The 24,662-nt window shown below is 56.4% G+C and overlaps 1 protein-coding gene across 4 annotated transcripts in view; it reads left to right on the forward strand.

Annotated features, from left to right (window-relative positions):
* Nucleotides 1-17,920, forward strand: part of TOM1L2 (target of myb1 like 2 membrane trafficking protein) — a 119,408-nt gene extending 101,488 nt beyond the window's left edge. Inside the window, exons 10-16 of one of the 4 annotated variants that reach the window (XM_032432173.1) lie at nt 32-155; nt 2,253-2,370; nt 3,395-3,470; nt 5,756-5,821; nt 11,434-11,493; nt 13,386-13,422; nt 14,368-17,920. In XM_032432173.1, the coding sequence (XP_032288064.1) occupies nt 32-155; nt 2,253-2,370; nt 3,395-3,470; nt 5,756-5,821; nt 11,434-11,493; nt 13,386-13,422; nt 14,368-14,516 (630 nt within the window). In that variant the 3' untranslated portion in view covers nt 14,517-17,920. The remainder of the gene's footprint in view (nt 1-31; nt 156-2,252; nt 2,371-3,394; nt 3,471-5,755; nt 5,822-11,433; nt 11,494-13,385; nt 13,423-14,367) is intronic. The other 3 variants (XM_032432174.1, XM_032432175.1, XM_032432176.1) reach the window with 3 other exon arrangements.
* The last annotated feature ends 6,742 nt before the right edge of the window (nt 17,921-24,662 follow it).

A 24,662-nucleotide genomic window follows, 5' to 3' on the forward strand; every position in this document is an offset into this window, starting at 1 on the left:
TGGGGCTCACTGCTGTCTTCTCTGCTGGCAGGTACTGAACGAAGTGACCGAGGACAACTTAATAGACCTGGGCCCGGGGTCTCCAGCTGTGGTGAGCCCAGTGGTGGGGAACACGGCACCCCCATCTTCTCTCTCCTCTCAGCTTGCAGGCTTAGGTAAGTGTCTCACGGGTTTGTGTCACGGGCCTTCTTTTCAGGCCACTTCCTGGTTGTGAGTCTGGGCTGAGGGCCCCTTTCTCTCTCTTGGTTGGAAGGCCCAAAGAGAGCCTTTAGAGGGATCCATGGAAAAGTGTATTCCTGAGACCTGGCCAGTTGTGCCACCTTTAGTTGATGACTTCTGTCCCTAAACTTAAAAGTTTAAACCTGTGTTGGAAAGAAGGGGTGGGGGGAGTTCCAAGGAACTGGAAGTTGTTTGCTTTTAAACAAAGGTAGCTGCTGTGTTTTATCTGCAATAGTCTCTGTGGTCGAAGTGATTGTCTTCTCAATATAAACTAGGCCAAGGATGGCAAATAGGTTTCAGCTCATTGGCTCCTTGGGACACAGGTCTAAGAAGGATGCTGCTTGGGAGATGAGTCTGTGGTTGATTGGTAATGTCTGCCACGGGCTTGGAATCAGGAGGTGATGGCACAGGTGGATTTGCTCTCCTTGAACTAACATCAGCCTAAAGTGCTGCACTGTCTGAAGCCTAAAACAAAAGAAACTCACCACTTTCCCACTTTTCCGTTTGCAAGTGTGTATATGATTCTAGATAGTACACCGATTTGTAACAGATAAAATTATAGTATTGAAATAATCATGGCTCTCACAAAATTCTTTCTACCTTGGTTTTCTGTTTTCCTTTTTTTTTTTTCTTAATATTTATCTCTATACTTTCATTCCATTACAGTGGAAATTGGGCTTTTATTTAGTGGCCTGTCCATTGCTGTGATTCTGGCTTCCCAGCATCTCATGAATCTGTGGCCACTGTTTCTCTTTTGGAACAGATTTCTCTGCCTTCAGTTCATCCAGCACATGGCCACCAGATTTAATATCCAAAAGTCAAATTGAATTCTGCTGCCTGCCTTCTTAAATAAAGGTCTAGTGTTGGGGCGCCTGGGTGGTGCAGTCGGGTAAGCATCCGGCTTTTGATTTCGGCTCATGTCATGGTCTCAGAGTCATGAGATTGAGCCCCGTGTCAGGCTCTGCGCTGGGCATGGAGGCTGCTTAAGATTCTCTCTCTTCTTCTTCCTCTGCCCCTCCCCCCACCTCTGCACGTGCTCTCTCTGAATAAATAAATCAATCTTAAAAAAAAAAAGTGTAGGGGTGCCCAGGTGGCTCAGTCAGTTAGCATCTGTCTTCGGCTCAGGTCATGATCCCAGGGTCCTGGGACCAAGCCCTGTGTTGGGCTCCCAGCTCCGCCGAAAGCCTCCTTCTCCCTCTCCCTCTGCCCCTCCCCTCTGCTCGTGTTCTCGCTCTCTCTCAAATAAATTTTAAAAATCTTAAAAAAAAAAAAAAGGTCTAGTGTCCTTCTCCTGGGCTCCTTTACCTGGCCTTTGAGGCTTTTCACACCCCAGCTACTTCCCACATGCCTTTCCAGCCTTTTTGTTCATCAGCGTCTCCACAGGCGTTTTTCACTTCACACTCCCTGGACTTCCCAGGCTCTGAGCTTTGGTACCTGCCTCTCCCTCTTCTCCTCGCAGCAGAGTCCCCCTGGGCCTTTAAGCCCTATTCTTGGGTCAGTTTTGAATCTCTTCCAATTATCTCAAGCTAGGTACTGGTGGTGTCTGTCTCCCCCCTACTTCATGTGCTCCTTAAGGCCAAGGACCGCATCAGATTCAGTTTGGTCCGCTCATGATCTAGCTTTGAACGTGGTGGGTGCCTGCAAAATGTTTATCAAGGAAATACATGACCCAGGCGCTTAGACGTGTCACTGAGTCAGTGAGGAGTGTACTGATCAGAGCGTTGTGGGAAATCTGCAGAGGCACTGGCCCCAGGCCCCTCCTCGCTGCCAGCAATCTCCCTCTCGTTCATACCGACTCTTCCCCACCTTGAGCAGCTTCGGGGGGGGGGGGGGGCCTGTGGCTGTTCTGTCCCCCATCTGGGCCCCGGTGTGACTTCTCCTGTATGTGGTGGGCTGGGGGTGCCGAGAGAGCTGCCCAACCTCCCCCCATAGAACCCGAACCTGCCCACGGGCTTCTGAACCTTGGGACCCTTCCTGAAGTCCACGGGCCACATTTTACTCTCATCCTCCCCTCATGTGTTTTGTTGCCACAGACTTGGGGACAGAGAGCGTCAGTGGTACCCTCAGTTCACTCCAGCAGTGTAATCCGCATGATGGCTTTGACATGTTTGCCCAGACGAGAGGGAACTCCTTGGCCGAACAACGCAAGACGTATGTGGGGACCATTTCAGTGGCTCTCGGAAGACACTGGGGGAGGATTGATCCCGGCCTGGTCACAGGCCAACACAAAGACGCCTTTTGTTTGCCAAGTCCAGGGCTGCCAAGAACGTTGAAATATGTCTGTGAGGACTTGGCAGTAGACACAGATTTTGAATGAACACCAACCTCCCCCCCCCCCCCCCCCCCCCCCCCCCCCCCCCAGCCAACCCCCACCTCCCCGCCTTGGGGTTGATTGTGGTTGGATTTCTCCTGTGAGTCACAAGAGAGTGCTCCCCGTGCTGCTGCTGAAGAAGAGCTGGGAGCTGGGGGGCAGCCAGGCAGGGCATGAAGTAGCTCTTATCAGCATGGTTTTCTTGTGCAAGGGTGTGGGCGGAGGCTTCCCTGAAGGCAGCTCCTGCCAGGAGAAGCCATGTGAAACTGGGGACGTGGGTCCCAAAATAGACCACCCCTTGCATCTCAGGGAGGCACAGGAACAGGCTTTGAGCTTCTTGTTCAACCTTAAGGCAGGCGAAGAACTCTTTCCTGCCCTTCCCTGGGGCCCGGCATCTTGAGGCATTTGGCTTTCCGGGTTCCCATGCTCAGGCATCAACAGGTTGACTAGAAACGACGCAAGGCCCCGTTCACGCTTCACCAGCTGTCACCACCTTCCTTGTCAAAGGCCACTGCGGCTGCTGCTTTTAAAATAAGAATTAATGTTGTCTGGAGTTTCAGGGCGCTTTTGACCTCCTGTCAGTGGACTTTGGAGATGCCCTGGTATTGTTACTTGAGAGGGACGTTGAGGGGCACAGTGTCCCAGACCCCAGAGGAAAGGAGTGGCTGAGCCAGTGCTGGAACTCTGGCCTCCTGGGTTTAGCTGCAGTCAGACAATGCATGAGCCCTTTGATGCCAGGGCTGTGGGGAACGTTTCTCCAAGTATGCGTGAGGGAGGTGAGAGGGCTAGAAAGTGATTAGAGGTCACCACCCCGTCCCCTGGGACCACTGCCAGGAACTGACAGACTGTGCTGCTTGTCTCCAGGGTAGCCTACGAGGACCCCCAGGCTGTCGGAGGACTGGCTTCTGCACCAGACAGCCGGAAACAGAGCTCTGAAGTGGTAGGTCTTTCAGCCTGTTTTTCTGCCTGGGGTCCTCTGGAGGGGAAGTCGGGCCGGGTGGCCAAGCAGACTCCAGGGTGCGTGGAGGGCAGGGCCCGCTGGGGGAGACCGGCATGAGAGCACTCGATCGCCTCATTGAGTCCTCACCCCACCCCGCGGGTGATGCCCAGTCAGCCTGCCATGAACCCAAGAGCCGACAGGCCTCGAAAGGTGGCGGCATGCTCTGGGCACCGGGTGAGCAGAGAGCAAGTGGGGATCCCTTCTGGGGGTCCGGCCTCAGAGCCCCTTCTCTTCCAACCTTGGTGGCCCCGAGCTCTCAGGGCACAGGTCTCCTACAGCCAGATAGGGGCTCTCTTCAGATGGTCCACTGCCCTGGGGTGGGCAGGACTCTGACAAAACACTGATCCACACAAGGAAGGGAAAAGCTCATCTGAGCCACATCTGGGCTGATCATCTGCAGTCGGCCTCGCCAGGCAGTACCAACCCACTAGCAGGCAGCAGAGGGCCAGGATTTGTCTGGGGGTCTGGGGCTGGAGAGGTGGGAGGAGCAGCGGGTGGAGGCCAGGAGGGTGTTCTGGAAGGGGCAGAGCTAAAGGCAGAGGTGCTCTCAAGTGGAGGGTGGTGCTTGTTAGAGCCCCAGATTGCAGCTGTGGATTCTGTGAGGTTTCAGGTCACTGCCGGGGAAAGGATTTGTGTCTTAATGCTTCTCATGGGATCGTCCCCCTTTTCACTTAAGGAATGTGTGTGGCAGTGTGTGAGTGTGTGAATGAGTGTCTATTTGCAGGGACAGTGAGGGGGAGGGCTGTGGGATAATGGCCCTGGAACAGTGGGACCTCCTTTTAGGGTCCCCCAGCTGGGTTAGAAAGGAGCAGTGCTCATCTGCCCCCTGGACAGGGAGGTTTGCTTCCAGAACACAAGTTCGGGCCTCCTGCTGCCCGTGTCCAAATGGGCCCAGGCCAGCAGCAGTTTCCTTGAGAAGGCTCGCCTTGGGGAAAGCACTTACTCTGTCTTGGCTCAGCCAACTTGGTAGGAGGCCTGTGCGGCCCTCTGCACTGGCCACTAGGGGGCACAGAAGAGCCAGCCCGAGTGCCTTGGGTCTCAGCACCCTGCCTTTCCACCCCTCCCCGGGACCGGGACTCCCAAAATCTATGCAGTGGTCATGGCTCTGTTTCTCCCATTACTCAGAATGTCTCCTACCCAACTCAGAGAGGGCGTCAGGAGGCCGGGCTGAGGGCCCCCCAGCACATCCCCTCCTCCTGGCCCACCCTGACCTTGCCTGCAGCTCCGACCCTCAGCCAGGCCCACCTGGTCTGCTTCCCCCTGTGCCTCCCGGGCCTGCCTCCATCCATGCCAGGGTGTGTCCTACCGCACCTCTGCCCTTAGCAGTGTCTAGGCCTGGATCGGAGCGCAAGAGAGGTGGCCAGCTTCCCGCCCTTCGCCCTTTGGGGGGTGTGGCTTGGCGCATCTCCCTGTTTTCAAAGATCTTGATGACTCCAGCATGTTTTCCACCTGATGGTAGGCAGATTGCTTTCATGTGTACTGCTCGGTGGGAGGAAGCAGGGTTTGTGCGGCGCGCGCGTGTGTGTGTCTGTCTCTGCACCTTGGTATATGCGTGCACACACACTGACCCATATGCATCCTCAGGCCAGGATTTCAGCCTCTGTTGTTCCATATCCTAAACTGTGCTGACCTGCAAATGAAAACCGGGCCAAAGGAGAAATGAAGAACACAGGCGAGGGGAGAAAATTGTATAGCCACACCTCCACGGTGCAACCAAATCCGAAGTCTTAACTTTACATGCTGTTATTTAAAAAAGGGCAATATACCCAAATTCAGCGTTCGAGTTAAGAGTTTGGGAAAAGAACACACAGGTAACTGAGAAGGAGGAAAAAAGCAGAAATAAGTTAGAAAAAAAGTAGTAATGACTTCGTAAGAGCTGGTTCTTTGAAAAAATTGACCTTTGCCAACCCCGAGAGCCCTAATGAGAAGCGGCCATGGGCAACCTTCCGTGACCTCCCGGAGATTTTCCAAGTGTACAGGGATAATTGGCAGGAGTATATGGTACCCTGTCGGGATTCTCGGTTACTAAACTTCTCTTCTGTTTTTTCAGGCAGGTAAGGGGGAACGTGCTGGAGGGGGTGGGGGGTAACGGGTCACATCTCCTTCCATGACAACAGATCAACTCTGAACAGTGGCTTTTCCGTTTCCATGATATATACTGTTGCTTTCTTTATCTGGGTCTTGCTGTGACTTTTCTCTCTGGGACTTTTCTGTCCTCGGCCCAGAAGAGAGGTAAAGGTGGGGACTCTGACCTGGAGCCCATAGACAGCTGGCTCATAACCCAAGGAATGGTGAGAAGTCACCAGCTGAGCCGAGCCCCCTGTCCACCCCAGCGCTTACCTGTGTCACCTGCTGAGCCCTTGTGAGTCAGACAGTACAAGGCCGTTCTCTCTTTCTGACTGGGTGCCAAATTTTCCCCTCTTGCATTTGTGCAATCTCCTGAAGCCACAGACTTCCAGCCCCAGAAATACCTTCTCTGGTTTTCTGCTGAGGTCCGTGCCCCTGGGTCTTAAGGGTCTGGGACATTGGTGGGAGTGAGGGGAGGGCTCCTTCCCTCCTTTTACTGTCTCTGGAGCTCCCGGCAGTATTCACTTTTCCAGGATAGAGCACAAGTTCCTGTGGCTTTTGCTTCAGAAGGGACATTTCTAAGAGAACAGACTCAAAAGCATCCTCTGATGGGTTGGAGAAGCCCCCTCCAGCCTATGAATTTGGCAGTCCTAGGCTGATGGGTTTTTATGATGGAGTTATTTGTGTCCACTATGTCCCCTAGAAGAATTTGAGACATCTTCAAGAAACACACAAACACAATAGGAACAGAGTGAAAAGAAGACAAAGCCAGGGGAGGTTTTTTTCTTTTTTTTTTTTTTTTTTGATTTAAATTCAATAGCCAACATATAGTACATTATTAGTTTTTAAGCCAGGGGCATTTTAATATCATAAACACAGTTCTCATGAAGTAGAGCTTTTCTGCCACAGAGTCCTGAGTAGGTCTCTCCTGCCTCATCTGGTCAGGTGGCCCTGAGTGTGGTAGAGAGAGAGAGGGTGATCTCGTTCCAGGCTGCTTGCCTTGGAGTGATGATTTCATTCCTAATGAAGCCACAGCCCTCACCGAGCACCTCTAACATAGAGACCAAAGGTCTGTGCGTGCATGTGTGGTAGGACTGGAGCAGGAGAGGATGCACAGAAGGAGATATAATAAAAAACAGGGAAGCGTCAGCCTCTGGGTGGAGCCGGGCAGACACTAGGCACACACACCGGGGAGGACGCATAACTGAGCCCTGGAAACTGTGCTAGGCTGTGGCCAGCATGTCCAAGATGGTAGGCAGCACAATGGGGGTCACCTGCCTGAGCAAGGTGTGGCCAGCATGCAAGGCCACAGGCCACACGGAGCCATCAGAACCGAGGGGGTGAGGAGATCTGCCTGCCACCCCGGCTTGGAGCCAGGGACCTTTGCACAGCTCTGTGTCTATACTAGACCCCACGGTCATTCTTAGAGACATAGGCTGCCTGGGCTCCTCATTTACTTCTTCAGGGACAGGCTGGGGTTTGGGTCCCCATGTGTGGGTGGCCTATAGAGCAGGACTCCTGGAGACCACGTGCACGCCAGTTCCAAATTGGGAGGATCCAGCCATGTGTCCTTGTGCCTACTAATCCTGCAAAAAAGGATACTGTTCGTACCAACTACCCTGAGTGTGGCCTTGGCAGCTCATGGTGGCACCTGCCTCTGCCCACACAGAGCCCCCGTCCTCCGCCCTGTCCCCCACTAGAGCTCCAGTCTCCCAACTTCCCAGAAACAAGCCCAACTAACAGCTAACCCGGTATCTCACCTGCCTGACTGCAGTGTTTTTTTTTATTTTATTTTAAACAACGTATATTAATTGCTTTGCCTTATTTCCCATAGTGTAGAAACCCTGAGTCTTTCTAAAACCCCTGAGTACAAATTCTTTACTTGGAAACTTTTTGTACTATTGAGTGAGACTGAAGGGCTTCTAGACTCTCCCTCCTGTTTGGGTGGCAGTGGGACGCGTTGTAGGGAGGATTTCACAATTCTCTAGAAAGAACACACCTGAGCTTTTCAGAAATGGTTCTTGTTGCATCATAAAATCAGACTCGTGGGTTTCCTTGTGGAGTTGGGGCTCGGTCTCCTGGGACTCTGGGTGTCTAGATTAACAATCCCAGATTCGTTACCCATCGAAGAGAACCCTGAGAGGCATCGTGAGCCAGCCTGCCCGGAGACTGCCAGTGCACTGCATCCCCCCACCTCCTAGCCTCTCCATATGCAGGGTGCAGCCAGAGGACCGAATGTAAGCCCCAACAAGAGCAGCAGTAGGTCAGTAGGAGTGCGCTGCTGCCAAAGTCCAGTTTGGGCCTGGGAGCAGTAGGGTGCCCTACTCAGGCCTGGAGGACCCCCCCCCCCCCAGACATAGCAAGCCCAAAGCCACAAAGATCACTGGCTGTGCCCAGAGACGGGAGCCCATCAAGGGACAGCGGACAGCTCCCCCAGCGTTCACGTCCAAATCTGCCACTTCTGGTACTCAACACGCCAGCTTCTCTTCGGACTCTGAAGATGGGCCAGGCGCGTCTCCCCCATTGCCTTAGCCGAGCAAACCCCGTGGGTGCTGGTCTGTATGGGGAGGGTGGTCCCGTGCCACCTTCCTCTGTTTTTCTGTCTTCACATCTTTTTCTTTCTGTCCCCTCCCCCAACACTCTGCTCTTCAGACCCTTGGACCAGTCTTCAGCTTTGGATCATTGCCCAAGAAGATGCTAAAACCATGCTGTGGTAGAGGCCACAGTCTCTTAGGGATCAGCTGGGCCCATCCTCGTTTGATGGATGAGAACACTGAGGCCTCCCAGGGGCCTGGTGACGTGCCCAAAGCCACGGGGCAGTGACAGAGTCCATTGCCCTCTTCCCTGGCCAAGGCCTCTCCCTTCCCTTCCATCAGCATGGCCGGGGGCGTTCCCTCTTCCTCCCTCCCCGTCTCCGCAGTTCCTGTTTGGGGAGCAGCGTGCATATTTAGTCTGTGTCTGGTAGCACCTGCGTTATTAGAAGGAACTTTACCCTGGCGGAATACTCAAGGCATTGACTTATCAGGGCGGGAGGTTTATATAGCTAAGGTATTGTGTCCAACCACAAGCAAGTCAACCCTTGCCCTGTGTCATATAAGCTTTACTGTTAGCTCTCCCTGTAGCTGCAGGGAGATTCCCGCCCTGAGGCCAAGTGCCTTTCGTTCAGGAAGGAGTCAAGGCCAGCCGTGTCCGATATCCCTGGGTTTCGGAATTAGAAGACAGAACCCCTGACCTGGAAGTTAAGGGGTTCGGAGTCCTGAGTGGTGAAAACTAAATATGACCTAGCCGTCACCCTATTTCACAGATAAGGAAACTGAGGCCAAGACTTGCCCAAGTCCCGTCCCCATCCCTGCTCTGCCTCTTCACCCGAAGCCCTGAGGCTTCTTAGGATGGGAGAGGCTCCAGGGCTCTTGAGTGAAGAAGCAAGTCCAGAGAAAAGTGATTTGCTCGAAAAGTGAAGTGACAAGCCCAGCCGGAGGGACCCATTGCCCAGTGCCCCAGCTCCCGGATCTTCGCCTGGAGGATGCGCTTCCATAAGCACGCTATTTATTTGGAGATGTCTAAGAGAAGGAAGAAAAGTATTCCCATGATCCAGCTTTTGGGAAATTTTTTTTTTTTTTTGAGGGGGTGAGGAATTTCTCAAATGTCAATGTTTATTTTCTGAGTGTGCTGGCTTTCGAGATTAATCCTCAAAGAAGAAAACTGGAGCATGATACCCAGCCTCGAGGGGATGACTTTGGAACAGGAACAAAAATATTATAAGCCAAATCGGAAGGTTGAAGGCCCGTGACCCCTTCATGGCTTTTTTTCAAGCTCCTGCCACACATTGGAAAGCTCTGTCCCTCGAACCTCCATTTTTCCTTGATAGGTTAATGCTGAGTAGGTATAAAAAAGCCCAGCGCATGCTCCCAACCACGCTGGTTGGGTGTTTTTTTCTATTTGGAGATGCCGCTAACTTTCCAACTTTCCACGCTAACTTGGCGTGGCACGCATCGTCCCAGACACCAGGCATTCTGACTTAGAGAAGCATCAAGATAATGAAAATTGGCATCTCCTGTCCCAGGAACATGTCAAGACAGACGTCCTGCCAGCAAGCATGAAATTAGCAGGTCACACCCTGCGTGCCCTACTGCTTTCTTTTTGATGGGGGAGGTGGGTTCTGCCTTGGGTGCCGTTAGCACGTCCACTCCAGGCATCTGTGCTCTCCAGAGGGAGAATCACATGTTCCTTGTCCCTAGGAGCCCTTTCAGGGTGATTTGAACTTGACATTTTTTCCATTGCAACGTTAAATTCCCAGGAAGTCAAACAAATAAAATGACAACATAGATAGAATCTTCCTAATCTGACCTGAGTGGTTGGGCCTGCACCTTTACCAAGATGCCTGTGGGCTGCCCACACTGGGTCTCTAGTTAGGCTCGGTACACATGAAGCTACTCCAGGTGCCTGGAGCAAGGGGACAGCCAGCCTCACCAGCTGTGTGTGCACGCAGAGCCCCTGCAGGATCGCAGACCCCCCCTACACAGTGCGCTCTGGCAGACTTAGGAGTCCTCGCTCTTCCTCACACCCCAAACCCCATCAGTAGCAGGTTTCCACCTCCAGGAGCGGCTTGTCCCCATCAGGGCAGGGCTGGCGATGGGAAATCTTCGTTCTTTTCCTTTGTTAAGGTCATGTTATTTTTTAGATTTTGCAAACACTAAGGCAGTCCTCTGATTGCTTGTTTTAACTGTATTCTTACCCTAGATTGTGATGCTGGGGGGAAACCAGCTATAGACACAGTGCTGGCGAACTTTCTGGAAATAGTGAACTTGGGAGCCACTCTTGCGTTCTAGCCAAATGCAGGTTTCAGAATCACTCCCCCCACAACCCCCCACCCCGGGCCTGGACACGGGTGGGCCAGGCATGGACACGGCTCAGGAGCCCATGAGGCTTGTCTTTGTTGGCTCGGGACCCACTCACCCCCCTGGCCACTGCTCCCCAGTTCTCCGTTCGTTCCCTGAACTCTTTTCCTTTGGCCCCCAAAGCCCAGCCAGCCATTGAGAGCTGGGAAGACGGGGTGAGACTAAAGGAGCCACCGCATTCCGGGGCCGCTTCGTGATTCTTTCCTGAAGAGACACAAAGCCGACTAAAGCCCTGCCGTCGCTTTGGTCATCAAAGCTCTAGCTTACGCCCGTTTCTGTTGGCGGTGAGATGAGCCTGCCTGCTGTCAGCCAGGCCCTACCCAGGCACCGGTGCTCCCCTCCTCCCACTCAGAGTTGCACCGGGACATAGTCCGAAACACTTTCAGTGCCCGCCTGACCACCTGCACCCCCGCTCCGGGTGGACTGCCACCTGGCCTCCCCAGTGGCATTGGAGGAGGGGCCCCTGGTATCTCCTCTGGTCACTCCCAGAGGCGAGGCCTGACAGCGGGTAGGCAGGACTCTTCCAAGGGTTCTAACCCAATGAGCTCAAGTTCAAGTTCAAAACCAGCCTGCAGGACCAGCGCATTCCTGAGATGAGAAGGGGCTTTGCAGCCCTGGGCTGAGAGTAGTCAAAAAGTTACCATTTCAAGAACGCGTACCACTGCCCTCCCATCCCCAACCCCACCCCCACCCCCACCCCCCGGCACCTGCCGGTCAGCCCTGCTGCTTAGAACTGGCCACCTCATCGCTTCCCTCACCTGCCATTTCATATGTGGCTGCCTTGTGTTGCCCGCACCTGCTGTGCCAACGCGTTTTTTTGCTCTGTGTACGTTTTGGTTTCGTTTGGGGGTTGCTTTTGACGATTTCCTTTGTTCGGTGTTCTGTCTCCCCTCGCCTGGCTGTGGGGCTGCCTGACCCGCTGCTTGCCGCCTCCATAGATCCCCGTTGCGCAGCCCTCTGTCATGGACGACATTGAAGTGTGGCTCAGGACGGACCTGGTGAGACTCGACTTTTCTCTTTCGCGTGTGGGCTGTGGCGAGGCAGAGCGCTTCTGACGACAGGCCCGGGGCCACCGGCTGCTTCCGCCACGGGATGGCGGAGGAGGGTGGCGAGCCGGCTCTGCTCGCTTGCCCTTCTGCCCACCCCGGGCTGTGGCTGCCCCGGGGCACCCACTCCGGGCACAACCCCTGAACCCCGGCTGCCCTGGGGCCGCGGCAGGCAGGGTTCTGGCTGGCTCCGGAACACACACTTGTCCCCCAGTTACTTTACTGTAGCAGCTGTGTGTGTGCTTGGGTTTTTGGGGTTTTTTTGTTTGTTTGTTTGCTTTTTGGTTTTTTTGGTTCTTTTTGCTTTGGGTTTTTTGGATCCTAGTGGGGTTTATTTTTAATTTTTTTTTCCTTTCCACTGTGAAATTATGCGGACATGAGTTGAGTGTTTTGTTTTTCAATTTACTGCCATTCCCACTTCGCCAGCATCTTCTGGTAGCTTGGATTTGAAAGAACCCTTGCCCTAGAGACTATTGTCTTTATCCACAGAGCTAGGACAGGAAGGTGAGGACATCATGCATTTGCAAGTGGCAGCAGGTCCCAAGAAAGGAGGGCTGCCATGGCTGGTCCCTCCCTCTGCTGCTTATGAACCACGTCTACTGGCAGAGGCTGTATGGGAGGCAGAACGGGGCTTGTTGGCCAGGGGGCTGATGAAGAAATACACTCCGGGAGGGGAAGCGGCCTGCCCAAGGGCATGGGCTGGGCAGAGTCTCCCTTAGTCCTGGAGACACCTCATCTCTTGCTCCTCGTTGCCCCCTCTTCAGGGGACCCTGTCCCCAGAACAGAGCATCTTTAACCACAGGGTTGGCCTGGCTGGCAGGGGGCTGGAGGCTTGGCCCCCTCCTACACTAAGGTACAGCCCCCTAAGGGGCCACCTCCCCACAAGGCCAGGCTTTCTGAAGACACTCATTGCTCAGCAAGGCAGACACCCGGGTGCCATGCCAGGGGAGGAAGACAATGCCCCCTGACCTCTTTCCCGAGGGAATGCCTGGAAAAGAAATAGCTCCTCTCACAGAAAGAAGCAAAGCAGGAAGGACCACGGCGCTCAGCTCACAAGGGGGGCCCGAGGGTTCAGAAACAGGGAGGGACCCTTCCAGCAAGGCTGAACAGCAGGTCATAGCAGAGCCAGGAAGGAAGCCAGGTCTCCTGGCTGAGCCCAAGGCCTTGTCCACTTCCCTGTCCGGCTCCCTTCCCTGTTCCCAGCGACCACTGCGTTCTCCAAACAAACTGCATTGTTAAGAGCTCTTAGAGCGTCCATGGCTTCTCAGAAACTGGCAGCAGGTGACCGAATCTGGGCCACAGGAAGCTGCGGGACATAGCTTCTGGTGGGACGGCACTCAGCGGCCAAAGACTGCCTGGTGTCAGCCCCGTGCCCGGGGCTTCATGGCTCTGTCCCTTCCAGGCCTCATGCAGTTCCCAGCTGTTAGCATGGACAGTGTGTTCCCAGAACCATGCATCTGCTGAGCACATGGGCACCTGAGGGGGCCCTGGGCACGCTTTGGGCTCAGCTTCCCTGAGGCCCCTGCTCTGGGAGAATTTCCATGGCTGGGCAGCGGCCTGCTGTGGTCCTGCCTGGAGCCCAACCCAGAGAACCAGCTTGTGCCTTTTTTTTTTTTTTCTTTTTTTTTTTGATTTTTCTTTCTGGTCCTTCTGGAGGATCAAAGCCGAGAACTGCTTGGTTTGGGGGTTTGGTTTTGTTCGTTTTTGCTTTTTGAAAAACAAGGATTCCGGGTCTCCAGAAGCAGTACTTGACTACTGCAGAACCCCAGGAAGGGGAGGTGAGAGGGTTTGCTCAGTGTGGCCAGGGTGGGGCCCTAATGCTGCGGTCTTTGCTCCTCCCGCAGAAGGGTGATGACCTGGAGGAAGGCGTCACGAGTGAAGGTACGACCTGGCCAGCACCTTTCCAGCTCCCCACCCTCCGTTGGCTCCTCCTGCCCGGGGCTCTTGGGGTGCACAGGGACTGGTACCCCCTCCGCCTCAGGGCCTCTACTGCCAGAGCATCTCCTGGTGCCCGTCCTTGCTTGGCCTGGGCTTCTCTGCTCTGCCCCAGCCAGGCCCTGTGCTGACCAGGGAAGTGGCGGAAAGAACGTAGGACTTTAAGAAGGTCACAGAGCTAGTGATGAGTAGGTCCAGGCTGCCACCTGAGGTCAGCATGGTCCCCAGACCTACAGTCCTAACCAGTTTGTCCCTCCCCCCAAATTCTCAATCCAGCCGAGAGACAAGATACATGCCATGTCCACAGGGCACAGAGGGCACTTCTCAGGCCTGGCGTCCTGTGACCTCTCTTCTGCGGGGCCAGGGGATGATAGGTCGGGTCCCGTCATGCTCCTCCTGTCTCACCCCCACCCCATTCTCTTCTGCACCGCCACACCATCTGCTCAGCCCCCCTCCACTGGCAAAACCTTGCGTGGTGGATGAGAATTGGTCGGGGGATGTTCTCTGTCAAGTTTAAGTAGGAACTTGCCCCTCCAGCTTGCCCTGTCCTGTCCTCAGTGCTGCTGGAGAGAATGGAAAAGCTCCAGTTTGAAGGTGGGGCAGGAATCCTCACTCCCCCCTTCCCCCAGTACCACCTGCCGGCAACCAGGCTTCCCACTTGCCTGGGAGGTGGCAGAGGAGGGAATCCAGGCTGGGTCTTCAGGCAGCTCAGGCCAGGGCGCTGAGGGTGGGAACTTGCACGGCGGGGGGGGGGGGGGGGAGAAGGGCACGACCCCTGTTGACACAAGCGAGGGGGGCTCCGAGGGGAGCAGGTGGGATGTGGTCATTTGAGCCTCGCTGCGGGCCTAACTCCCTGCCAATCCTGGCCCTTGCCCGGGTTTTGTATTGCAGAATTCGATAAGTTCCTGGAAGAAAGAGCCAAAGCTGCCGAAATGGTCCCCAGCCTCCCCTCGCCCCCAGGGGACACCCCAGCCCCAGCCTCAAACCCCTCCGGCCGGAAGAAGCCAGAGCGATCAGAGGACGCCCTCTTTGCCCTGTGAGCTGGTCTACGGTTTGGCTCCCCAGACGGCAGGTCACCTCCTGTCCCCCCGGTCCAAACGAGGCACTGGCCCCCCGCCCCCCATCTGCAGTCCCCTCTCGGTCCTGTACTGCTGTGTCTCCATGGAAGCGTCCCTGTGTTTGCTCCCAGGCCTCCCACGTGGCAGGACCAACTTTAACCACCTTCTTCTGTCTGGGTGGTGGGACAGCCCCGCTGCAACCAGAGGCTCTCGCCCCCACCCCCGCCCCTCCTGCCCACAGGCTCCTTCTGCCTATATGTCCTCCCCGGAAGAGCAGGCCATGGGACCATTTCTTGAGGAGACACCTGGACTGTCTTTTCTCCGGTCCCTCCCTCCCACAGAGAAGGGGGTCAGACCCCAGTCCTTTCCCCCATGTGCCCCACCCCTGCCTGCCTCGGTGGGTCTCCTTGGACCGGCCTACCCTCCCGTGCCCCTGTTCCAGAAAGGGCTTGTCTGCACCTGTGGACTTGGTCTCCCTCCCTGGAATGCTGCTCCCTGACGCGTGTCACCCTGTGGCACTTGGCGTGCTCGGCACTTTAGAAGGCTCTGTGGGTGCCTGTGTGTGAGGCCTGTCGTCCTTTTGACCCTCTCTCCATCACTAAGCTGCTAGGCCAGGCGCCCGCCCAAGCCGGCTCAACAACTGAGCCCGGAACCAAGGGGTCCGTGCAGGCTCCTGGTGTGCTGAGGGAGAGCCAAGGGCAGTTACAGGATGGCACGCGCCCCACGGATGGTGGTCAAGAGGCACACGGCTTAGCTCCCACTGAGATACACCACCGGAAACCAAACTGCCCCATGCCCGCCGCACGCTGCCCTCACACGGTTGTCCCCGTCTGGGGAGGGCCCCGCCTGGGGAGGAGTTGCTCTGGCTTGCTTGGGAAGGCTCGGTGGGTTTGTGAGCCATCGTGCCATCAGCCCTTCCTACCTGCCAGTTGGAGCAGGGAGCTCGTTGACATAGGCTGACACAGGTGCCTCGGGCTCTGGGAGAAGCATTTGGACCGGGCCCTGGACGCCTCCGATGGAGAGCGAGGTGCCGCCCGGCCCAGAGCCCCGTGCCCAGTCGCGCGCCTCAGCTTCCTCCTCAGAGGCCTGGGGTCTGGCTGGGGGCCTGTCTGGCAGGACCAGCTGGGGAGGTCACACTCCAGGTCCTCAGAGGACATGCAGGAAGCTCCTCTCAGAGCTCAGCCAGCCTGACTCTGGCCCTGCCCTCCCGGGGAGTCAGTGCCATGCCCTCCACTCTCCCCCCCACCCCTGCCCCTCAGTCTGCCTACACACCTCTCCTCGACGTGGTTCCCAGGCAGAGCCCCCTGAGGCCCGCTTGGATGTTCAGACGTCTGAAGTCCAACGGCTTGACATGAGCTGCAGAGAAGGTGGCTGGGATGGTCCAGCTGGACCCAGCAACCCAGCTGCTTGCCCTGTGGCGCAGTCCCGAGCACTAGTCTCTGTGAGGGCCAGGGGTCCCCCTTTGTAGCTGGGCCTCGGGGGTTAGGCCTGCGGCAGCTGTAAACCCACAACCACTGAGCCCAGCATCTTCTGAGGGAAGAGCCAGACTCCCTGCCTTGTAGAGAGGGAAGTCCCCACGAGAACGGGGTCCTGAGGGGACAGGAGGCTCCTGGCATGAGTGAAGCCGAGGCCTGCGTCTGCCTGGGGAGACCCCAGCACAGTTGCTCTGGACCTATGGTCCAGAGCTGCCCCCCAACTCCAGGCTGGCCATGGAGAAACCAGGCCAGCCCCGGGCAGCAGGTGGTGGTGGACCCTGGGAGCTGACAGGAAGGCACTGGCCCACACAGGGAAGTGTCCCCTGCCTTCCCGGCCTGGAGCTGCCCCTCCTGCTGTCACCCACACACGTCAGGCCCAGAGGCAACCTGCTCCTATCTGGATGCTGAGGGGACACTTGCTTGAGGCCTGCCCAAAAAGCCAAGTAGGGGCCCAGGTGGCCTTAAGGGGGTGCTGCTCAGCCCTTCCTGTCCCCAGGGGCCACATGACTGCTGGCTGCCTTCCATCTGGGGAGCACAGCCCCGGGGCTACGTGCTTAGGGAGGGGAGCAGAGCTGTGGCAGGCAAGCCGGCCAGTGCCTACGCCCCAGGGGAGAGAGACCCTCGCGAGCCACCAGCCTCTGCACAAGTGTTAGAAATCACAGATACGGTATGTACTTAATTACACTAAATTATTGCTGGGATTCCTTATAAGCACTAATTATACCTGATTATAGGTTAAAATATTTATTTTGTCAAAATATTTTCTTGGGGATGTGTTGAACTTTTCTGTGTTCATTGTGTGCTAAGATGAGAAAACTAACCATTGCTTCCTGCCTGCCTTTGGGGCCAGTGGCAGCAGTGACCCAGGGCACTGGTGGGCTTCTGACCAGCCTGCCCCAAAGCGGTCCCTGTCCAGGAGCCCGAGGCACCGAGCAGGCCGACTGGGGCCAGGCCGAGAGGTGACCCACCTGCTTATCAGCATGCACAGGACAAGGGCTTTCTGAGCTGACAGGGCTTGTTGCTGGCATGGGCCAGAGGGAAGGGTGACTGTTGGTCCGTTGTGTGTCCTCCTGTCTTTGTCAGCCCCATCAGTGTGAGCGACCATGCTGTCTGCCTTGGCTCACTGCCCTTCCCCTGCTCACCCAGAGGTCCAGAGCAACGGGGCCTGGGGAGGTGTGGGGCCTGCACTGTCACTCAAGTTCCCCACCTGGGCAAGTGGTGGCAAGGGCTCTGGATGGCCCCCGGGGCAGCAGGTACCTGGACTCCTCCAGCATCGTGGGGCGGACAGCGGCTCAGCCTCCCACACACCTGCTCCTCGTCTTCCTTCCTGCCGCCCACCCCCACTCTGCCTCCACGTACACCCGTTTCTAACTCAGTCCAGCCCAGCCTTCTGGACCCTTTGAGGGGGGCTGTGGGCTTGCTGGGGAAGAGCTCCATGCCGGAGTCCTGTGTTCTCAGCTTGGCCTCCGTGGCTCAGGGCGTGTGCGCCTCCAGAAGATGCCCCTTGCGGTGCCCGCCTCTCCCGGTGCCCACCTCCCGCCCTCCCTGTGCAGGGGGGTCCACGCCGGGCTTCCCCTGCAGCCAGCAGCCCCCGGGGATAGCTGTCAACCCTCTCGTGTGGGGAACGGGGGGCGGAGATTTATTTCCTAAAGTTTGCACTTAATTTGTGAGGGCCTCAGGATCGTTGGGGGCTACCGCAGAGAGAACTGTGTCGCGTCTGTTGTCCAGCTGTCCCCGGAGTCTGACGTTCTGTTGCTGTTGTGCGTTTCTGCGGGCAGAGCCGGGTCTGGAGGGCGGGTCGGTGCCCTCAAGGCTGAGCGCGTCCATCCACCCACTGGCTCTCCTTCCAGATATTGTCTCTCTAGTTTGGGTTCTTGCATGTAAAATACTCCACAATAAAGAAACAAACAAACTGTTACTCTGTGATCTTTGTGGAGTCGGCTGCGACGGTCCAAAGGGCCTGCCTGTTCTGGTCCCCTGCTTAGAGGGGGGCCACCTGGGGGGGGCCTCTAGAGGGAGCAGTTTGGGCAGCTTGCCCCACTCTCCCCCGCCCCCCAAGCGTGCCCAGGCTGCAGGAGCAGGGCCAGGGGAGTCTGGGCTAGAGGAAAATCCCCATGCTGGTCCCAGTTCCGCTTTACTGGGGCACACACAGCCTGGTTGTGGGGTGTTGGTTGTAGCAGCTGGAACCCTGCCACGGCCTCTGCCTAAGAGCTCTCCCAGGGCCTGTGCTGCTTCCCGTGTCTCCTCCAGGGTCCCAGGCACTCGGCCCCACCGCCTCAGCCCCCCTCAGCCGGGCTGCCCGAACTTGGCTGGGCATCCTCCGAATTACCCGTACAGCCTGTGCTGGGCACTGAATTTGAGACGTGCTGTTCGAAGAACCCCCTCCCCCCACCCCCAGTCTTAGAAACTGCTTTCTCGAGATAGGATTCACATAGCGTAAAATGCACGCATTTAAGGTACACGATTTAAGTAGCTTTTATTTTTATTTTTTGCTTTTCTTAAGTAGGCTCCACACCCAGCACGGAGCCCAGTGTGAGCCTTGAACTCACGACCCTGAGATCAAGACCTGAGCTGAGATCAAGAGTCCAATGCTTCACCAACTGAGCCACCCAGGTGCCCCTTTTTAGTTTTTCACAGAGTTGTGCAACAGTCAACCACAATCAATTTTAGAGCATTTCATCAGTAATCGCCGCCCCCCATCTCCCCACACCCTCCAACCCACTCTCCCTTTTAAAAAGGTTTCTGGGGGCGCCTGGCTGGCTCAGTCTGTGGAACATGCGACTTGATCTTGGGGCCATGAGTTCGAGCCCCATATTGGGTGTGGAGATAAACTTAAAAAAATTTAAAAGGTTTCTGTTCTCTCCACCTGTCCTGCGAGCTGGCCACCCTGGGGTTGCTGCCAGGCCACGGTCCTCTGGGATGCAGGCCTCAGCAGGCCCAGAGGTGCAGGGGCCCTTGAGGGGCGCATTGGGGGGCCACATGGTGCCCATGTCTTCAGTGGCTCAGAGGAGGCTGGGAGCCCTTTAATCCTTACAGGTTCCGGGGTTCGAGGATGGACCTCAAGCATGGTGGGCTCCTCAAGCCCCCAGGTGAGCCTGGAAAAATTGCAGGGACATCTACCTAACCTGTTGTGTGCAGGTGAAGAGACAGGGCTGGGAAGACCCACTTCACTAAGTTTGCCCAGGGCTTGGCAATGGGGCCAACGCTCCAACCCAGACCTTGGGCCTTCTAGGCCATGGCCATGGAGGGGTGGGCAGCAGGGGAGGCCATCCTATCCACCTGGAACACCAGCCCTGTGGGGAGATAACTCAGGAGGGGGCTGCCCTGCCTCCTCATAGGAGGCAGGTGGGACCCTGATTGGGGGCCACATTGGGACCATCACCAGCCCAGGTGATGCAGCAGCACCCAGCTCCCTTGAGCCTGTTGCCTCGATGGGCTCTAGGGACCTCTGTGAAGGCTCTGCCTGTTTCTGGCCAATCTGAATGAGATCGAGGCTCCCACAGCAAGGGGAGTGTGGGAGTGGGCCTCTGAAGTGTGGGAGACCCCCCAGTCTCCGGTCCTGGTGAATAGAAGGCATGGATCCTGAGCCCGTTCTCCGCCCCTGGCCCTGTTCGAGGCACCGTGGGTGCCAAAAGAGGCCTGAGCTCTGTTCCTGCCCTGTGGAGAGTGGCTTGGCCCTGAGATAAGCGCTGTGGACTTGCCAGGACACCCCGTCCACTTCCAGCACGTTTCTGAGAGCCTGCTGTGCCGGGTTGGCGTTGGGGGGGGGGGGTGCTGCTTGAGTCCTCCCCTCAGAGAGCTCACAGCCTGGTTCAGTTCCCAGAATCAAGGACACTCTGCAGCCAGGAAGCACTGGAGCCCTCTTCCAGAGCTTACAGGGCGGGGTGGGGGCTCTGAGGGAGCAGCCAAGGCCCAGAGTAACTGCCTGCATGAAGTTCCAATGGGCAGGCCAGCCACAGGGGAGGGAGAGGGTGGTGAGGCAACTGACCTAACAGACAAGCCTCCTCGGAGGGACCGCAAGATCCCTGGCAGCCACTTGCCAAGATGCATTTCCCCAGTACCTTAACAGCTGTTCCTAAAAAGGAGGGGTTCTGTGGAGAGAGACATTTGGGAAATGCTGAAGTAAAGTTATGTAGTGTCAAGATCTCTTTGTCCAAGATAAAGGTAGTTTGTGGCCCAAATTCCTTGTTTAGAGATGCTATACTGGAGCTTAAGTTGTGGTAAAAAGATGTTTGATTTAATCAGAAAGAGGAATTTCTTGGCTTATGCAACAAAAGTTCTGATAGTTCAGCTTCAGGCATAGCTGGATCCAGATGCTTAGGGATTTGGTTAGGAATCTGCTTCCTCTGGGTTGGCTCTTCCATGTGGTTGACTGAAGGCCGCCTGCAGCTCCAGGCTGACTTTCCACTAGCAGAGAGAGGGTATTGCTCTCGCAGTAGTTCCAACAAAGTTCCAGAACCCACTCTGAAAAACCAGACTGTTCGCAGAGGGAAGATGAAATCTGAGGAGGCAGGGCACCTGGCTGGCTCAATACGCGGAGCTTGTGACTCTTGATTTCAGGGTTGTAAGTTTGAGCCCCATGTTGGGTGTCGAGATTACTTAAAAATAAAATCTTTAAAAAAAATTTTTTTAGAAGGCATTAGATGGCCACCGCTGTGTGGGTGGAGAGGCCCAGAGATGGGAGTGCACACTGAGGGGTGGAGACTTGGACAGAGACAAGCTTCTGGATTCCTCTTTCAGTGCTCCCTCGTCAACCTTTGGTTGCCTCCCCTCATTGGAGCCTGAGAGGAGCTGCTTTCCAGCGATAGCTGCCTTCTCCAGAGATCTGGAGGGGGCAATGTGGGAACACTGTGGGTCTTATCATGGCTCACAGTCCCCCTACTCGCTAGTCCCACACTGAAGCACCTGAGGAGAGTCTTTTTCCAGCCCACCTCCTTTCCAAGAAAAAGGTCTCTTTAGGGTCCCCAGGGACCAGAGGTGGGCAGAACAAAAGGACTTGAATAGGCATGAGTCACCCAGAAATTCCAGTTTATTTCCAAGGAGCCTCTGCCAGGTCTTGCCCTCAGAGGAGTCTGGCCAGGGCCTCCAAGCCCAGGCCCTCGGCATCCCGGGAAGCAAAATCTCTGCTCTCAGCACTTGGGGGTCAGTGGGATGTTTCTGGAAACCGAGTGGACTCCTCTGCCTGGTGCCATCTCCTCCCCACCCCCGTGTCCACTCTAAGAGCACCCTACCAGGGGTGGCAGGCTCCCCTGCAGGTGTCTGAACAAGTCACTGCTCCTCTCTGGTGTATACTCCCTCGATCTATAAAGTGGGATCACGGGTGGTAAGCCCAACGCCTGCAGGGGCCTTTTTCATATACTCATTTACGAGTGGGGTGGTCCAGGTGTGATACCCGGGGACTGATGGGGACAGTGGGGATGCCCACAGCCCTGGCTAAAGGGGCACTCCAGTTGCTGAGCCCAGTGTTGCTCAATACTCCCATTTTCCAAGAAAAGCCAGAAGTCCAGCCTTCGGATGGAATCTTCTATATTTGACAATTAATTCAAAATCAGAACACATGTAGAGTTGGATTTGGCATGTAGAGGTCAGGGGATGTCTGAGGTCCCCATTCTCCCTGCCGCCAATTCAACCCACCCTCTCAATCTACACTTGGCCTCACCCCAGATAGCCGGTTAACACCCAGGGGACAGATGTGCCCCCCTCATTCTTCATTGCTGTCAGCTTCACCCCTCACAGAGGAGCAGAACTGGTGACCAGCAGATCTTTGGGGAGTGTCTATTGAATTGACTCATTGATGAACCCGGAGGTGACCACCATGAGTGGCAAAGCTGACCCAAAGAAGCTCAGAGAGGGCTAGAAACAATTTGCCCAGCACACAGCAGAGGCCAACCTGGAATGAGAATACAGAGTCATCTAAGGACCAGAATCATCCATGTCAACAGCCATCTGGTTCCATTAGGTCCAGAAGGGGGGAAACTGAGGCTCCAGGCTGGCTCTGTGCTGTTTGGCCCCCTTGGCCATAACCTGGGCAGGTCCTAGCTTAGCTACCGCAGAAATGAAGGATAATCGGGGGCAGGCGGGGTTGCAGGGGGGCTCCTGGAGTGGGGAGGGGTCTCCGTATGGGTGGCCAAGCTCAGCCTTCCTGCCCGGTGCCAGCAGCCCTGGCAACCCCAGTGCCTGCCCCTCTACCCACCCCTGAGCTCCGCCAAGACGAGTAGCCTTGAAAGAGGCCCTGCCCGCCTCCGGGCTGGACACCCGCCCCAAATGTCTCGGAACCCACAGATGCCTGTCAGTCCCTAAGACGTCTGGGGAGGTAAGGGGGGAGATGCGTGCCCCTATTTCACAGTTGGGTGAGCTGGGCGGAGTCCCGCCTCTGGGAGCTGGGCGCGCCTCCTGTCCCGAGAGCCAAGGGCCCACAGGGGCCCCGGGCAGGGGGCGGGGCCGTCCCACGTCAGCCCCGCCCCCGTGTCCGGTCGCACACCTGGCGGCGGTCCCAGCCAGGTGTCTGGCCTGGAGGCCTGGCCGAGAAGAGCCGGCCCAGCTGGTCCCAGGGGTCCAGACCCTGCCAGTCCGCACCGCGGTGCCGCCCCACCCCCCGGGTCGAACGGGCGCGGCGCATGTGACCCAGGGCCCGGCTCCCGGGAGTTTCGCGCTGACGCCGCGTCACCCCACTCGGGGCCGGGCGCCCATTGGCTGCGCCGCGGCCCGCGGGGCGGGACTTGTCTGGCTCGGCGCCCCAACTCCCCTGGGTCTCCGGCCGCTGCCAGGCCCTGGGTGAGGAGCCTGCACCGTGACGAAATCAGGGGCAACAGCTGTGAGGTCGTGGGCAAGTCGCTTTACCTCCCCGGGTCTCGGTGTCCTCATCTGTCAAATGGGAATAGCAGCCCAGTCCCCCTGGGACTGTTGGGAGGAATACATGGGTTAATTCTGGTAAGCGCTCAAAGGTTGTTGCCCGGGCAGACACGGCCTGCCAGCGTCACGGTTGGCCAGGCTGGGACCCCTGCCCCCTACCAGGCACACCGGGGCAGAGGGGCCCCCCACCATGGCTTGTGCCCCTCAGTGCCCTGGCACACACTCCTTGTGTGAGTTCGGATCACCCCGACCAAGAGGGGCCTGGGGGGCTTGTTTAGGGGTCTCAGGCTCTTTAGGGGGAGGAGCCACCAAGAGAAGGTTTCCCTGAAGAACTGTCGCCCCCATCCCGTCTTTCCCCACTCTCACGTTGAGAATTGCCCTGGTAATCTGACGCTGCGAAGCAAAGTTTTGTCCCTTTGGTTGCAAAGATTTAAAGCACCCCCCCACCCCAACTATGCCTCATGGCCGGGCTTCAGTTTCAATTGGCATTTCTAGTCTGGGCGGCAGGGCTCCTGTTGACCTTGCCTTACCCTCTTTCCCTTCACTCCTGCAGTTATGACATGCATATTTATTGAACCATGCTCTTTACATATGTGGTAAACTCATTTTTAAAGAACAGTGGGGCAGGTCTGCTGTGATGTTGACTCCAACACACCTTACCTGTCTCTGCACAGTGACTGCGGGAAGGATTATTCTCATTTTCCAATCTAGTAGCTGAGACTCAGAAAAGGGAAGTAAGTGGTTCCAGGTCACACAGCAAACGGGTGAAAAACCAGACCAGCTTCCTGACTCTGGAAAATGTGGTCTTTAGAGGCTCTACTCAGCACCCACTCCTCTCCCCACTCCTCTCCCTGAGAAGGGCTGTTAGGATTTTCAGGGAAGTCACCAGACTCCCAAGGCCTCCTGGGTGCTTGGCTCCTGCTTGGGCAGTAGGGTCTGGGGTAGGGGGACAGGACGAAAGATGGCTGAGGAGAAGCCAGATCCCTCTGTGCTCCCCAGGAGAAGTTCATCTGGATCCCTGGGTGGATCCCAGAGCAGGGCCACTTGGGTGGGGGGGAGATGTGGTTTGGAGACCCCCATGGCTCCTGTTCTGGGTAATTGTCCACAGCGGCCACTTCCAGGAGGGGAACAAAGAGAGCTGCACGTACAGGCCGAGCCCTTGGAACTTGGGCCTCCCAAGTCCTCTCCTGGGCAAGGCACCCCCCTTTGAAAGTGCACCACTAATTTTACTCCCTCAGAAGGCATGGCCAGACAGGCTGTATCTGGAGTCTGAGCGAGACAGTATTTGGGATGGCATGACTCACTGAGGCCAGGGGCTAGGAGAGACTGGGGGTCTAGACCTCTGATGGGACTTCTTGGCTGCCCTCCACCAAGGGTACCTTTGTCTCCTTGCATAATTCCAGAGACAGGAAGCTCACTGCCTTTCCAGTTTCAAGATACTCAAATGTTCTAGTTTATCTCTATGCACCTCGGTGGGACCCCATCCCTGCCACCTAGCTCTGTCCCCAGTCCACAGGGCCCAGGGTTCAGTCTCCAGCCATTTTCCCAGCCAAGCTGCCTCCTCTGACTCAGACCCAGCCTGTCATGATCCAGGGCAACCTGGCTCAAGTCTAAAGCACAGCCCACCTCTTCCTTGTGTCCGCCATCCTGGCTGCTCCCAAGGGTGAGCACCAAGGTTGAAGTCAGATAGCCCTGGGGCCCAACCCTGTCATTGTTCCTGAGTAGCTGTGTGCTTGGGCAATTAGAACTCTGGGTCTTCCTGTCTTCCTGGGTACTGAGGCCAGCCTACTTCCGGGGGTGG

This window comes from Phoca vitulina, unplaced genomic scaffold (genome assembly GCF_004348235.1).
Source record: "Phoca vitulina isolate PV1807 unplaced genomic scaffold, GSC_HSeal_1.0 scaffold47, whole genome shotgun sequence".
Lineage (NCBI taxonomy): Eukaryota > Metazoa > Chordata > Mammalia > Carnivora > Phocidae > Phoca > Phoca vitulina.